This window comes from Sparus aurata, chromosome 20 (genome assembly GCF_900880675.1).
Source record: "Sparus aurata chromosome 20, fSpaAur1.1, whole genome shotgun sequence".
NCBI lineage: Eukaryota > Metazoa > Chordata > Actinopteri > Spariformes > Sparidae > Sparus > Sparus aurata.
Window position 1 is genome coordinate 5,474,456 of NC_044206.1, and position 16,120 is coordinate 5,490,575.

At 42.1% G+C, this 16,120-nt stretch overlaps 2 protein-coding genes across 6 annotated transcripts in view; both read right to left on the bottom strand.

The window, feature by feature from the left end:
• Positions 1 to 6,821, bottom strand: part of tmem94 (transmembrane protein 94) — a 31,538-nt gene extending 24,717 nt beyond the window's left edge. For 2 of the 5 annotated variants that reach the window (XM_030400246.1, XM_030400244.1), the window contains exons 1-2: positions 6,679 to 6,821; positions 4,247 to 4,669 (exon numbers count right to left, since the gene is read on the bottom strand). In XM_030400246.1, coding sequence (XP_030256106.1) covers positions 4,247 to 4,270 — 24 coding nt within the window. In that variant the 5' untranslated portion in view covers positions 4,271 to 4,669; positions 6,679 to 6,821. Of the gene's footprint in view, positions 1 to 632; positions 919 to 4,246; positions 4,670 to 6,678 lie in introns of those variants that run through there. The other 3 variants (XM_030400242.1, XM_030400247.1, XM_030400243.1) reach the window with 3 other exon arrangements.
• Positions 6,822 to 10,085: 3,264 nt separating this feature from the next.
• myo15b (myosin XVB) overlaps positions 10,086 to 16,120 on the bottom strand; it is a 46,354-nt gene continuing 40,319 nt past the window's right edge. The window contains exons 51-60 of the mRNA XM_030401386.1: positions 14,627 to 14,757; positions 14,433 to 14,527; positions 14,277 to 14,354; positions 14,073 to 14,169; positions 13,345 to 13,493; positions 13,082 to 13,212; positions 12,674 to 12,807; positions 11,928 to 12,061; positions 11,223 to 11,363; positions 10,086 to 10,699 (exon numbers count right to left, since the gene is read on the bottom strand). Coding sequence (XP_030257246.1) covers positions 10,613 to 10,699; positions 11,223 to 11,363; positions 11,928 to 12,061; positions 12,674 to 12,807; positions 13,082 to 13,212; positions 13,345 to 13,493; positions 14,073 to 14,169; positions 14,277 to 14,354; positions 14,433 to 14,527; positions 14,627 to 14,757 — 1,177 coding nt within the window. The 3' untranslated portion in view covers positions 10,086 to 10,612. The remainder of the gene's footprint in view (positions 10,700 to 11,222; positions 11,364 to 11,927; positions 12,062 to 12,673; positions 12,808 to 13,081; positions 13,213 to 13,344; positions 13,494 to 14,072; positions 14,170 to 14,276; positions 14,355 to 14,432; positions 14,528 to 14,626; positions 14,758 to 16,120) is intronic.

Genomic DNA, 16,120 nt, shown 5'->3' on the forward strand with positions numbered 1-16,120 from the left:
CAAAATGTCCAACAAAACTTGTATACGTCACATCTTATCTCTATTATGCAGGCTTACTCCATGCTTTAAAATAACAGATGCTAAAATAAAACAATCGACGTGTTTCTAACAGAGGTAGGGAAACAGTTATATCTAATGCTAATGGGAAAGCAACCTTTCCCACCCCCCATGTCACTGTGGGGATGTGTGTGTCTGCAAAGGCCTGCACACACACCAACGGAAGGACGTACACAAATATGACAACACACACATACGCACAGGGTTCAGCTTTCAAGCTCCACATCCCACACAGCCAAGCTATAAATATCTTTCCATTTCCCAGAGTAACAAAGCTCCAACAAAAATCCTCCAGACAGCAGTAAACACACAGAGACACAAGGAGCCTAAACAGCTTTCGTAAAGCAGAGCATGCCTACAACCTGGGAAGGATTAAGATTAACCTTGGATGATCCCTGACAAATCAAATTTATACTAACAAACACTTAACTCTACCAATGACACCAAAAGACACCCCTTGACTACAGTGTTTCAGACTGTCACAAAAACAGCAACAAACAGTCTTGTTGTTTAGCCTTCGCTAAGGCGAATGTGTTCAGCTTCAAACTGACAGAAACAAGCAAGAGACAACTTACGCTGCGCTTCTTCCTGAAGCAGAATCCTTCTCTCATCTTCAGCACCATGACAGCCCTGCTCTGCTCTGCTTCACTAAAATCTCTATTACTGCTGCTGGGCTACAAGGGCAGTGTCTTACGACAGCTGTGCTACGTGACCAGAATCGTTACATTTCAGAAAACAGTTCTTAAGATGTGAATGAATTCCTGACTGGAGAGAGAGAGAGCCTGTTCATGCCTACAGTCAGGAGAGAGCTGAGATGCTGCAAAACCTCACCCAAATTTCCCTCGTCACTGGGCTGCAGACAACAGAGCCCAGCGTCAGTTCACACTGCCAGCTGGACTAATTCAAAAACACCAAGTCTGGCTGCCTCTCTGGCATGGGCCAAGCCTCATTCAGTTCAACTCAGTTCAGCAGCTGGCTGGGACAGTAAGCAACAAAACCCAGACTACAGAGAGAAAGGGAGGGGTCAGACATAATGAGAGGATGAGAGGAACAATGCCAACCTGGTCTGTATAACCCTGCTTAGTCTATTTTACTCTTGCTAACTTTGCTAATTTTTTTTAGTGACAGAGGGATTCATGCAGAGAAGTGAAAGAGGGAACTACGAGAGAAGATGGTACCGAGAAAATTATGACTATATAATGACTTGATAAGCGCAACTGGTTCAACAGCAACATTTTATTATTACATGGCAATTAGGCCTGCTGTTTGTGTTGTCGTTAGTGATGATTATTTATCAGAAATCTCATTGTATTGATATTTTTTTTAAATACCAGTAGTCTTCCCTACAATATTGTTCCAACATCAACAACGAGGTACTTGATTTTGTCGCCCACTCCTAACATTTATGGGGTGCTTTTAAAAAAAAACAAAAAAACAAGGCATTTTCTGCGAATTGCGAATAGACACCAGCTTCTAGCAGCGTTCCTGAGGAATCTAAGCCCATTCCTCATGGGCAAAGTTCTTCAGTTCACTAACAATTTGGGTTTGGGTGCTGCAACCGCCTTTTTTAAATCCCACCAGAGATTTTCAATGGGGTTTAAGTCAGGTGACTGTGATGGCCACTCTATTATCTTCCAGGACTTCTTCTGAAACCAAGCCTTGGTGTGCTTTGAGGTATGCTTGGGATCATTGCCCTGTGGCAAAGTCCAATTACGAGCAAGCTTTAGCCTCCTCGCAGAGGGCATGACATTTTCTCCCAGTATTTCCTGATACTTGATTGAATCCATCTTGCCATCCACACACTGCAGGTTTCCAGTGCCAGAGGAAGCGAGGCAGCCCCAGAGCATCACAGAGCCACCGCCATGCTTCAGTGTAGGCAGGGTGTTCTTTTCAGCGTATGCTTCATTGTACCTCCTCCAGACATACCGCTGATCCATAGGCCCAAAAAGTTCCAGTTTTGTTTCATCACTCCACAGAACAGAATCTCAAAATCTCTTTGGCTTATTTATTTAGTTTTGAGAAAATTGGAGCTGACTTTTTCTTGTGCTTTTGGGTCAGTGGTGGTGTACATCTTGAAGTTCAGGCATGGTGCCCTTTAGCATTTAGTAATTACTTACTATCGAAACTGAAACCTCAGTGCCTGCTGCCACCAAGTCTTGCTGCAGGTCTTGTACAGTAAGTCGAGGGGTTTTGACCTCCTGCCTCCTCAGGACTCTGGTGGCAGCCGTCGATAGCTTCCTCTTTCTGCCACTTCCAGGTAGTGTACCAACTTTAAACTTGGGAACTATGCTTCCAACTGTATCTCTAGGAACATTCAGAGCCTTTGCTATCTTTTTGTAGCCATTTCCTTGTTTGTGCATGGCAATGATCTCTTATCTGAACCTTTTGGCTAATTCTCTTGACTTGTTTCTAACATGCAATGAAACATCACCATCAACAATCCAGGTGTTTGAGGTGTTCTATCTCAACATCCACACCTGATTTCCAAATGTGTGCTCTTAAGAGGAATTCTATTCAGGGGGTTGGATATTTTTGAGACTGCAGTAGTCATTGAAAGTAGGATTTAGTGTTGAATTTGGATAAAATTCTTGTAATATTTGTTTACCATTCTGACAATAAACCAATGCATTCACATTGTATTATACAACCATCATCACAGAAAAATAAATATAATTTCACACAGCTGTTACTATATCTATCATGCGATCATGTTATTTAACAAAAACATATAGAATGAAAGGTCCACTCTACCTCTACGACGTCTAGGACGTTCATGTCTCCTTTAGAAGGAGGACGGCTACATGCCTCTGACTCCACTGTTATCAGTTAATGGTTATATAACAGAACACAGCACATAGGTGGGAACTAAGATAAACGAGCTAGACAGCTCTCCTTTGACTCTGTTGAGCAACAGGTCAGCAACAGCCATCTTTCCATTCCTACATGTGTTGTGTTAATCCAGCAGTGTCAAGTTGTGAAATGCCTCTCCTACACATTCATCTTTAACTACAGAGGTTTGATCTGTTGACCCTACTGGCAGGTTTAACTGAAATGACTGAAAATGATCATTTACAATAAATGTGAAAAAGGACAAATGAGAGGATGTGAATTAGAAGTGATGCTGTAATCTAGGTGTTCAATCATTTTCTACAATTTTTATGTCATTTTAATCGGTGCATTTTTAATTTAATTTAATTTTAGTTGTAGAGAAAGTCATTACACATCACCATAGGCTTCAGACAAATTGCTCTTTGGATTATCTTGCAGCATCTGAAGCCTTTTCACTGATGAGGGAATGAAGGGGACTGTATCTGAAAAATGTTGAAACAAACTATCCACCATCAATGCTCACTTTAACCCAGCAATGGCCCAGGTGTGTGTGGAGGTGTGACACGGGGAAGTTTGAACTTCACTCTAACTCTTTGTTTCACACACAAGATAACAGAAGTAGCTGTGTGAAGAGTGAAAACAGAGTGCAACATAATGAACGCCATGAACAACTCCTTGTGTCTCACCCCCTCTCTATGATGGCTCTGTGTTCAGCCTTCCAATGCGGGTATTCAAAACAGCTACAAACACTTCTGCCATCAGATGTGGTTTTATGACCTGGTTTTCTCAAAGCGTGCCGAGATCTTTACAATAGCTGTATGCATACACAGTTTTCTAATGACAGATAATTTCCCACTTTGCAGGTGCACTCTCAGTCAGTTTTACCTCCCGAAAAGGTGGTTTTGATAAGCTGCCTGTACGCTTGTTTAAGATTGCCTAGCTGTGTTTCTGATGTTTCTTGCCCTGTCTGACTGCCTCCTCTCATTACCTGTCAACCTCTACTGTCAACTATTACAAAAGCATAAAATTCCCTTAGGAATAATCATCAAACATAATCTGAATTATATAAATTGATTGATCAAATATGTTTTCCTTTCCATTGACTAAACCTAAACTGACTAACTGTTCCATCTCTACTCTCATGATTTCTTATTTTGTAAACATCTGCTCTTTTTAGAAATGAAGTTCTTGTTTCCCAGAAGATTACCACAAGAAAAGCATGAATCTAATGCTAGGGATAGTCAGGCACTCCCTCAAGGCAGTGTCAATCCCAGGGCCCCTGTCTGTTCAGTAAACAATCATCTACCTCGGGGACATTTAGGTAGCACAGGTTAGTGCTGAACTAAGCAACCACACTCACCTGCTTCTTATCCTGCTGCTCCATGGCAACAACAACCACTCAACATGCTCTGCTCCTCAAACAGCCAACGCCACCCAGCAGAGCCCTGCAAGTGTCGCTCTGCAATGGCCGAATCTGGATGCTGCTGCACGCTTGTGGCTTTCGGACTGTTCCCTATCAGCCCACTGCCTGTGGAAGCCGCTGATCAAGTGGGTCAGATCTGGACGGAGGCAGATGGAGAAGGCAGGTGGGTGCAGCCTTGGTCCTCCACCTGGCAACACCTCCTGCCCTGCCTTCTCTGCCAGTGTGACAGGAGGTACACCCACACCTGCAGGGACCAGCAGAGAGTGGCAGGGAACTATAGGATATGGGGTTTTTGCCTGGAGGATTAATTGTTGCTCAGCTGTGGCACAGGGATCCTCCCAATAATGTTCACGTAGAGCTCTGTGGAGGAATGACAAATTCCAATTAAAAGCAAGTCATACAGGAATGATACCAACATCGATCTACACTGCAGTACCACAATGCAATGTAGGCCAGTTTTATCAAAGCTATTGTTTTTTAGATAGGACAGGATTGCACTAAACTAAATTAACTTGTGTTGATTCATCTGTTGACGATACCTTGAATAATTGATTAGTTGTCTGGGCTATAAAATGTCAGAAAATTTTGAAAAATGTCATCCTATGTTTTCAAAAGCCCACGATGATGTACTCAAATGTCTTTTTTTGTCCACAAACCAATATATATATATATATCATTCATTTAATATATTCAGTTTACTGTTACATCTGAGGAAGAATACCAGAAAATGCTCATATCTAAGAAGCTGAAATCAGACAATTTTGACCTTTCTTTTCCTTAAAAAAAATGACTCAAACTTGTTTATAAATTATCAAAATCGCTGGAAATTAATTGATTGTTGATAACCAATGAATCAAGTGTTGCAGCTCTGTTGTAAAATATCATCGTGACTGGCAAGCTTTACTAATAATACGTCGGCTCAAGCTGCTTTATTAACGTCAGCTTCAATGCGGTCATGTTGTATGATGTTGGGGCTACACCGAGAGCACCCAGATGTTAGCATAATAGCTCTATTGAAAAGCAGACCAAGGCCCTGAATCTACTGACACCAGGCTCTCCACTCACTCTGACCACATAAGCAGCTTCCTCTGGCACAAAAAGCCCAGTGAACTCCAGAGTCAGCAGTCTCCATTGGCAAAGAGTTGACAGCGCTCAGCCAAAACAGAGGAGAACAGAGCCGGACAGACTGACGGGTGAGAGGGTGCACGGACTGCAAAATAAGACTGATGGACTAAGATTGAAACCAAGAAGACTTATTATAGGTCCTAACAAGGTTAAAGTCAGCTTTAATAACATGCCCACTGTTTACCAGGAATTCACTTCCACATTTGTGGTCTGTGTTTGTCATCACAAATCTCCTGAGTCTACTCCTGGCAGTGGTTTCTGTTGAGAGTGCTCATTATCCTCAGCTAAACTCTTAAACTCTTGCTTTACCTGGAACAATCACTTTCAGCAGTGTGTTGGCAAAGCAGGTGTTTCCAGATCTGGCTGCGAGTTACCAGGCCAGTTCAGATCACCTACTGTGTGGGTGTGATACATTCCCAAACAGGACTACTACTAGTGTATGTTTAGCGAGCTAATCCTCATCAGCCAAGCTCCAGACCTTTCAATGGATTTGTGTTGCCCTTCTATACGTCGCCTGGACCTAACGATAACACTGGGTAACTACTGTTGATAGTCTGCCGTCACTTGTGCATTTTATTTTGCATGATTAGCTAGCTACGTTGTGTCACATCACAACATTAGCTGTTGTGATGTGACACAACGTAGCTAGCTCACGTTAGATAGAACCATACATTTGAAATGTGACGTTCAAAGTCAACAAAGGTATGCACAGATGCTAACTGGCGGATATGTATTTAAAACATTGTGTTTAGGTGTCGGTATTACCCATACAGCACGACACCATCACAAGAAAATACGTCAATACTATTATTTCAAATATTAATAATAATATACATTAAAACTGCTCACACACCGCCTGCTAATTAGCCAAAGTGGTTATTTGGTTGGACCACAGTGGGAAAAGCACAACGTCCCCTTAAAGGTTGAACATGACAGCTAGGGCAGCCTGGTGCAACGTTTTTAAGAGTGTAACGTTATCCATAATTTGACAACATGCCGTAGGCCATGTTTGTTACGAGTGGGAATGTAACAGTGTTTACAACATTCAGTGTAAGCGAGTTTAAACCGAAGTTCACGTTATCGCCCTCTCCGCACTGAATGGTTGGCATCGCGGCTAACGTTCCCGTCCCTTCATGTCAAAGGCAGATGCTAATAAACGCTTCGACCTAACTAGACTTACACTGCTGCAATATTCGCAATAACGACACAGCCCGCTGATTTACAGCATTAGCCTGCTGACTCACCTTTCGTAAATTCCAGGTCGTTGTTGATATCCTTGTAAAACTGTGTTTTCTCTAGGGTAAAAATGTGATTCTGAGCATTTACTGTACCGCAGCAGCCATGTTGGAGAGCGTTCCGCCTGGAAGAAGGAATGGTGTGTTGTGATTGGACGCTGCCAGAATACTCTGTCCCGTGATTGGCCGAAGGCAGAGTGGGCGAAGCAATGTTTTCTAAGACTGTTTATGGTTCTATTTTGAAATAGGAAACCTCCAATTTCAACTGAGGAGTAGTGACCCTCAAAGTCATTGGAATATTGAGTTATAATAGCTATCACCACAATAACTTGAAATATGCTAAAGCGTTAATATGATAGCTATGACTACAGCTATTGCAAGTGTTCATAGTTAGAAACTGTGACAAAGTATTAAGCAGACCGACCTGTATTTTATGTAATTTGCAAAATTTGTTAAAATTGTACAGCACACAGAAAACCGCATTTATAAACAAGAACGAAGTATCTAGAAATTAGGTAATGACAGTTTGACGTCCAGTATGTTAAATTATCCGACGGCTTAATGATAGTGAACTGAACCCTATTTCCTGTTTGGCCTTTTTGTCCCATTTCACATGAATGCGTCAGCAGAAGGAAACCAGAACGGAAACATCACCAGGACATCTCTTAATTAACTTAATTTCATTCTAATTGGAGTGATGAATTACATTTGTGAGGAAATCGGTTGAACAGCTTATAATGAGCTTTTTGAATAAGTTGCGCTGTGAAATTAAACTACCAAACATCTAAACAACCAACTCAAAAATCGTTATAGTTATGAAAATATAATATTGATTGTAATGTAGAAGTTTGCAGTATTATATTTCTTATTTTTCTACTTTAGGCAGGAAGGGCAAAGGACATTGGGTAATGTACAATAGACTGAATAGGCTGAATCACTTTTTAACCAGCTTCATAACTCTGGCAGTTAGTTAGTTAAAATGTATGAGACTGAAACCTGAGGTAAACACTGTAATGTAAACTTTAACTCAAAAGTCTGTGTGCTGGAACTGTTGGAAGATGCTGCATGTGGCTCAAGTTCGGAGAGAGCTCAGTGCAAAACAGAAAGCCAGAGAGAGAAAGGTAGAAGTCCCCAGGTTGGTTCAGGCAACTCTGTTCAATTCGTAAAAAAATAAATAAAATAAAAATAAAACAGAAAAGAAAAGAAAAGACTAAATATATGGTCTAGTAGTTACTACATTACTTTATGATTACTCAGTCAGCACTACATTATTATCTGAGTACTCAGTAGTCATTACTACTATATCACGAGTAGTAGTAACACACACATACACACACACACACACACACACACACACGCACACAGTAAAAATGGCAGTTAGTGGTTTTAGAGTGAGGTACAGTGTCTTCTGGGTTGACAGATATGGTTGTTGACTACAGGTTTTGGATTCTGTACAGGCGTGATGGTATCAAACCTGGCAACCTGACTGATGAGAAGACTTCAGGGAATCACACTGCTGGGCTGTTGTTCACCAAGAAGTAGTTCCTGCATTACACAATGACATCCAAAATAGTCTCGTCAACTTTTAATTATTTATTTTTTTTTTTTTACAGTTTTTGTACAGATTGAGCAAATGAGGTAAAAACATATTAACAGTGAGTTAGAGCGTTTTTTTTGTTTTGTTTTTAACGTCGGCTGTTTCCTTCTGTCTCCTGTCTCTGTCCTAAGGTAGCCTGTGCTCCTTCTGATTATAGCTCTATGCTTAACTCACACACACGAGGGATACTAATCTTCTCATACAACTCTAAGTAAGTGTTGTTGCCAAAAGTTTAAATGATTCCACTAAAGTAAACATAACACACTGGTGGCACAGTACAAATGGCAGTTCAAGAATTGTGCCAGTCACTTCCCACAATCAGTTTTCATGCTATTTCTTAATCTTGCTATAAAGCAAGAAATCTCTTTTGGTAACATTAAATAAAAAGTTTTGGTACCACTTTCTAATAAGAAACACTTCATAAAAGTTATACAAGCTGTATCGATGTCTTTATTGATGGTTAGGACATCATTTCATGCGTTTGTAGCATTGTTACAAAGAAAATTACTGTACAAGCCATTCATAGGAACAGCTTTGGGGTTTGTGAAAAATCTCTGAAATTTTGTTTTATATGACGCAATATTTAAGATGTAAACATTTAACTTTTTCTATTGGTTTAGCAAACAATTGATAATCTGTAATTCTTCATCAATTACTTTTTGAAGGGGTAAACAATGAATCATTAGTACACAACTCAACAATAAAGACATGAGTTGGTCTATACGTGGTGTTGTGCTTGATTCAGATTGCTGTAGTTTTGACCACACACACAAACACAACCACAGGCACTTCTCTGACCTTGAAGCTGCATCCCCGCAGTCTGCTCTGCGCCGGTAGAAACTGAGCTCATGTTGCCTCCACAGTTATAATTTCACTCAGTGTATAAATCAATAGCTGTCAGATCGGGCTGAGCCTGCTCTCCAACTTTCCCAAGAGGGCTGTTCCTCAAAGTGAGCCTTTAATATGATTTCTCTTTGTGGGAGAATGAAATATGGGGCTGGCGTATTTGGAATAACACAGGTACATTTTCAGTTAGTGGAAAATATATGATTAATTTCTGTATGATCAACTTGAAGCATTGTAGTATTGCACATAATACTGTTGGACACATTATGGACATCTTAAAAAACAAATAATCAAAATGGATACAGCAAAACCAGAGATATCATCTATTTAATTTAGCCTTCTTCTTTTTCAAACACTCGCACCTACATCACCCAGAATGCGACTTAGCCACTAAGTGACATCGCTGGAGGCAATTTATCGGATGACACGCAGCTTCCTCTGGAGCCACAAAAATGCTTTATAATACTTTTTCACATGTGCAGCACTACTCCTCAATACCTGTAACAAACAAACGAAAAACACTTTAATGTGTAAAGTCGGTGGAGTTACCCTTTAAGAGACAACAACGGAAATGGATCAAACGAAAAAAAATGGCGGTCTCAGTTTTATCTGAGGAGGGGCACAGTGTCACGGTGTCAGACTTTGAAAACCCCAAGACTGAGTCGGTATTCATTCTTTTCTGTGACAGTGTCACCATTGGGCTAAGTGAAGGGCATGTGAATGTTTAATCTAAGTTTCTTCCCACTCCACAGAAAGTCAGCCGTTAACTGATTTGTGTTCAAAAAATTCCCTGGTGGAATGTCCACTGGCTGCGATTGTCCATTTATGGACTCAGAGACTGTGCCCTGAACCACTTCAGGGGTCAGTAGCACAAAAACTAGAAAAGCTTTGTCCTGCTTACGTAGTCGAGATTAATTCATAACAGTGGTAGAAGAAGCCCCCTTACAAGAAATGAAAAGATAAACTCATGACATTGCATTAATCAACATATTTCTTTAATTCTTATAAACTATTCACTTAGATTTCGTGAAATCATTACAACATTAATTTTCAATAATGATCATCAAACTTTACATTTCAACAATGGTGCGACGGAATTCTGATGCACAAAAGGAAACATATTGAAGAATTGATTCATTCATACAATAACTGGTGAATCACTCTGATCCTGACTGCTGCATTCATTTGGGTTCTATAATCAGAGCAACACATCGATCATCGCCACTTACTCTCAAATTACATAACACTGGAGAGAAGGTGAGGGATTGCGTGTGCGTGTTCATGTTTCCGCTCAGCCGTAAATCACTGACACACTATCAAGTTACAATGACAAAAGATAAATTACAAACAAAAAACAGAAAAGGTATACACAAAAGTCTGTTCAAGAAAACAGCCCCCAGTAATGTGTGTGTGTGAGTGTGTGTGTGTGTGTGTGTGTGTGTGTGTGTGTGTGTGTGTGTGTGTGTCTGTCCGTGTGTGTGTGTGCCTCTTTCCATCTGTCTACACGTGATTTGAAATGGAGCTGTTGACTGGTGGTCGGACCAACTCTTCCATCACCAGAGCAAGGATGTGGCACAGCTCCTTAGCCTAAGGAGACATTAACAGATTAAATCAGACGTAAATACACACATTTAAAAGAGATGATTACAGACAGTTTATATTTGAAGTGCTTCCTAGGTTTAAGTTATTAGTCGCAGCCAAAATCGAAAATTCATTGAGGACATGAGTGTGTCAGTCATTTCTGAAAAGAGCATACTGGTTGTTGGACATGATGGAACACGCCGTTATTTATTTATAAATGTATTTTTCACTGCTCATCACGGACTCTGTTGTTGTAAAATATCCCATTTGAATGACAGTGTAATGGAAATTAGGACCGGGATCCAGCAGGTCTTTATTCACATGAACCACAATGAAAAATATATACAATACTGATTTATTACTCCTTAACTCGATCATCCCATTGTATGTTTCTCTCATGCCTCAGCCTCGTTTCCACTACTTCATAGTGGGAATCTATAGATGATAACCGAAAGTACAAATAACACCCAGTCTGTAAGAAACAGCCTTTTACCGTCAGTACTACACAAAGTGAACATATAGTTGTTACCTCTTTGAGATGAATGGTGATCTTTTTGAGGCGGGCTGGATTGCCATAACTGATGTCCACAGTTGGCACTTTGCCTTGTTTCTTGGGACGGACGGTGCGCATGGACTGCACTTCGGCGAGAGAAATCACAAACGCTCGCTCCTGTGGAAGAAACACAGATCACCACATGTCAGCAGCCAGCTGATACCGGTCTTTATTATTGACAGCTGCGTGTTGGACATCAGTGTAATGCACTTGTTTTATCCCCCAGCGATGTTTACCAGCAGCTGGAAGGTTCTTAGTGTAAGCAAAGGCATTTGGGTTCAAACACAGGCTAAACTCTTCTACAGATTGAAGCTTTGCCAACCTGACAAGATGGAGTTTGTGCAAGAAAATGGACTAATATCCCTGAAAACCTCAAATCTGACAGGACAGAAAAAAGACATAAGTAGCTGTCATCGGGCATGAATTACAACTTAGTTTAGCAAAGCATGTTGGGAGAAATGTATACCTTTAATCAAGGAAAAATTATGCAAATAAATAAGGCAGTACAAGGGGAAAAAAATATTATGTCTGATATTTATACTTGAGGTTTTAACAAGGGCCCACTGACACTTAGATTGGATGATTCATTTGCAAATAAAACAAGCAGTAACCCTACCATAGTCATTGTAATCAAATCTGGCTGCTCACAATCTGCTCAGTGGGTGAGATTATAGTCGTTACCTGTGTTTTAGGGTGAAGGAACAGTACCCCCTCCTGACTGACGGCAATCATGCACGGGGAGGGGCAGCCTCGCTGGCTCACCTTCTGGGCCAAGAACATGCTGGAGCCGAACAGCGGCAGCGTGGTCTGAAACTCTGAAAGACAGCAGAGTCAGACAAATACAGTTATCATCGAGAGGAGAGGAGAGGAGAGGAGAGGAGAGGAGGAGAGGAGAGGAGAGGAGGAGAGGAGAGGAGGAGAGGAGAGGAGAGGAGAGGAGGGGAGAGGACAGGAGAGGAGAGGAGGGGAGAGGAGAGGAGAGGAGAGGACAGGAGAGAAGAGGAGAGGAGAGGAGAGGAGAGGAGAGGAGGGGAGGGGAGAGGACAGGAGAGGAGAGGAGGGGAGAGGAGAGGAGAGGAGAGGACAGGAGAGGAGAGGAGGGGAGAGGACAGGAGAGGAGAGGAGGGGAGAGGAGAGGAGAGGAGAGGAGAGGACAGGAGAGGACAGGAGAGGAGAGGAGAGGAGAGGAGAGGAGAGGAGAGGACAGGAGAGGACAGGAGAGGAGAGGACAGGAGAGGAGAGGAGAGGGAGAGGAGAGGAGAGGACAGGAGAGGAGAGGACAGGAGAGGAGAGGAGAGGAGAGGACAGGAGAGGAGAGGAGAGGACAGGAGAGGAGAGGACAGGAGAGGAGAGGACAGGAGAGGAGAGGACAGGAGAGGAGAGGAGAGGAGAGGAGAGGAGAGGAGAGGACAGGAGAGACTACCTACCAATGAATTGCCTTTTAGCGTCCTGAGGTTCGAGGGAATGCATGGCCGCTACCTGTCCCTGGCAGAAGGATAGAATCTCTTCAGCCTTAGTTCTGACCCCGTCCTGTGGGGGCAGGTACTCCATAATCTCGAGCCTTGAAGAGAAATAGCGTCAGTATACACATGCTTACATTTAAATTGAGCGTCGCCATCCTGAAAGTGCCTCGGCTCAACTCGGCACGATAAAACTGTTGAAAGTGAGGGATTGAAGTTGACGCTGTTGGCAAGTTTCATAGTCTGAGACTTCTCGGCAGTCATTAAAGCCTTTGAGTAGTCTATATCTGAGTGAGATGTTTGTGTCGGATTTATTTGCTTGTCTTGATCAATGATGAGTTATTGTGAGTGTGAGTGTCAGCGTGTGTGACTCACATGGAAGGCGGGTGCTTCAGTCCCCGAGCCACATGCTGCAGGGCCGACAGCTCTGCGATCTGCTGGACTGAAGGGAAACCACCTGCAGCAGGAGCAAGCTTCAGCTGCCCACTCAGATAGTCACCCAGGAGCTACACACACACATACACACACACACACACACACACACACACAAAGACAATATAGGTAGCAGTGAGATGGAAAGTAATCCAGTGGTTAGAAACAAACCATTGTTCCTGACTGTTATAAACTGACGCTCTTACCTGCTGGTAGTGGAACTCCACATAGAGGTCACTGATGAAGGACAGAGGGCTTCTCCACAACAATCTCCTCAGGGAGAAGAAGACGGAGCCGTCATCCTGCATGAAGTCGAACAGATACTCCATAGCATGGAGGGGACGCACCGTCCCATCTGACAGAGGAGGAGCACAGGAGAGAGTGTCAGTAAACACAACTTCCATGTAGTGTGATATATAAGGGGTTCCCTAATCGGTAATGTTCCATTTCATTAAAGGGTCCATTCACACAAATAATAAGAAATTAATTATAAATATATAGTAGACAATATTATAAATATATAACAATAATAAAAGGAAACGTTTTAATTTCAGGCTGGAGAACTTTGATATATCACGTAATCAAGAAGAGGAATCTGCCTGTAAGTCTAACTGTGGAAGAAGATCAAGAACATCAAATCTGCCTACCAACCCACACAGCTGTTAAGTAAGACGACCCTATCAGTTTTGTGTGGGCTGCCTGGGTCAGACAATATGGGATTCAGCAAGCCAATCAGATGTTGGCCTCTTTCTTACATACAGTGGAGGTGCATTTGAAAAAGGTCCACCATTGTTCTTCTTGTAATCACCGGACCATTACCACTAGCATTATGCTGAATGTAAGAGTTTGGCATATAATATTATATATTTATTAATAGTGTATGAGTCTCAGTGTGCTTTCTATATCATCCAGAAACAGTAACCGTGTGATTTACCTTGAATGTAGTTGGCGAAGACGAAGAACTCTTTGATTTCTTCGAGGGTTGAGATGCCAATTTTTTTACAGAACTCTGTTATCACATCTGCTGCCATCTAGAGGAAGATGAAAAGTACAACCACAGAAGATCTTGATGATAAACAAAACGACCGCTGGTTTTCTTTATAAAGAAGGAGGTATCAACACATCTTATACATCTTACATCGAAGCTGCCGATTTTGGTGGGGAAATCCATTCCTCCTGGCAGCTTGATGGGAACACGTCGCAAAGATTTGTCAGCCTGCAGAAAGCCCAAACACTCAAAATGAGATCAGCGACAAAACACGTTTTAGTTGCTCGAGCGTGTAGGCTCACTTACGAGAATGGCCTCCATCTCCATGTGTGAGGGGATGTTGCGGCGGCCGCCACAACTGAGAGATCGCTGAAGGTTACCCTGGCACATCTCAGCCAGCTCTGAGGACACAGATGTTACAGCATGTTACAGTGTGCCAACTAAAGTGTGTTATTTCTGACTGATACCAGTGTGTCTAAGTTGTACTGTGTTTCTCCTACCTTGGTATGGGTGTTCAGAGTCCTGAGAGATGTCTTGGAGATGACGTGTGACGTAGGGCTGTAGTGTGCCAGAGCAGGGGAAGAACCCAGTCACCATGTTGAGCAGCCGCCAGCCGTTGGTGCAGCTGGAACTGTGGAGACACACACAACCGGTCGGAACAAAATTACCGTGGGACATCAGGAGATGTTTAGGAGCCACTTAAGCTCCTTTAAGATTCTGGTTCATAGACCTGCCTGCTGCTGCTTTTACCTGTATTTTACTGTGTATGTTCTGTAGAATGTGAATCCATCAGTGCATCTACTCGTTTATTCCTAATGCAAAAAATCCAATCTGTGATCTGAATCACTGGTAATTTTTTTTCTAATTGATGGAATAAAGTTAGAGGTTAAGGTTGGTAGAAATTGACTGTCTACCCTTTTGAATTGTGGAATCAAATATCTGTAACAACTGTGCAACGATATTGCCGTGCTTTTATCCTCTTTCCAGCAGCAAAGAATTCTGGATCTATTGTTTCATTCACAGTTCTGGCTTGAGTCCTCTTTATAGCAATGGCTTCCAACTTACATAATTACATGAGCATTAAGCACCACTAAATAAAGCACAATAACACAACAACGATGGAAAGCTAAAACCTAACTACAAACAGTAACACAACCCTGCAATATAGTTTAGTTATCCCTGCCCATCCTCGTCAGAAAAATAACCTTATAAGTGAAAGCAGCTCATTAGGACCCGTATTAAGGTTTGTTGTTAGTCTGCGCCCTCTAGTGGCCTTAGTAATTATTATGGCTGCAAAGGAGGAAGTCAGGCAACGTTGATTGATGTGTGAAAAGTCTGCATAGGGAGGAGGTCAGGGAATGGCCGGTCAGGTTGATGTTTCAGGAAACTGCTGCTTGTGTCCAGTGTGTGTATGTGTGTGTTTGTGTCATCATCGCAAAATGTGGTCACCTTATGTAGCAGGCACTACCCAAGAGGCAGTTCTGAGTAATTTGCCAGGTGTTTATATGTCTGTCTGTCTGTCTGTCCACCTGTCTGTGTGTCAGATTATTCTCAGCTCGATGGCATCACAACTGCACGAGATTCAGTCAAGTAACTTAACAAGTGTGTAGTTATAATCAGAATGAAAGTCAAGTTTGAAGTTGGATGTGGTCCTCTTGTACCTGGTAAGTAGGAAATAAGCCTTTGTCCACTCATTATTTAAGTCACTGATCAGTGTATCTCTGTTTCAGCCACTCCCGTCGACTCTAAGACATTAGGTAAAACTAATGACCACCTTGCTATTGGATCACACCAGCAGCCCAAATCTGTGTGTATGGTGCAATGAAACACATCAGCAAGTGAAGTGACTTTGGAAAAACTGGTGAATGGTGTGGTGTTTATTCTTGTACTTTTCACGTGTCATTCATTGCCAGCAAAGCACAAATAAATTCTAATACTAACAATGGTTAAAAGTTAGCTATGCATGGAGGGTTTGATATAGTGAATATATCTGA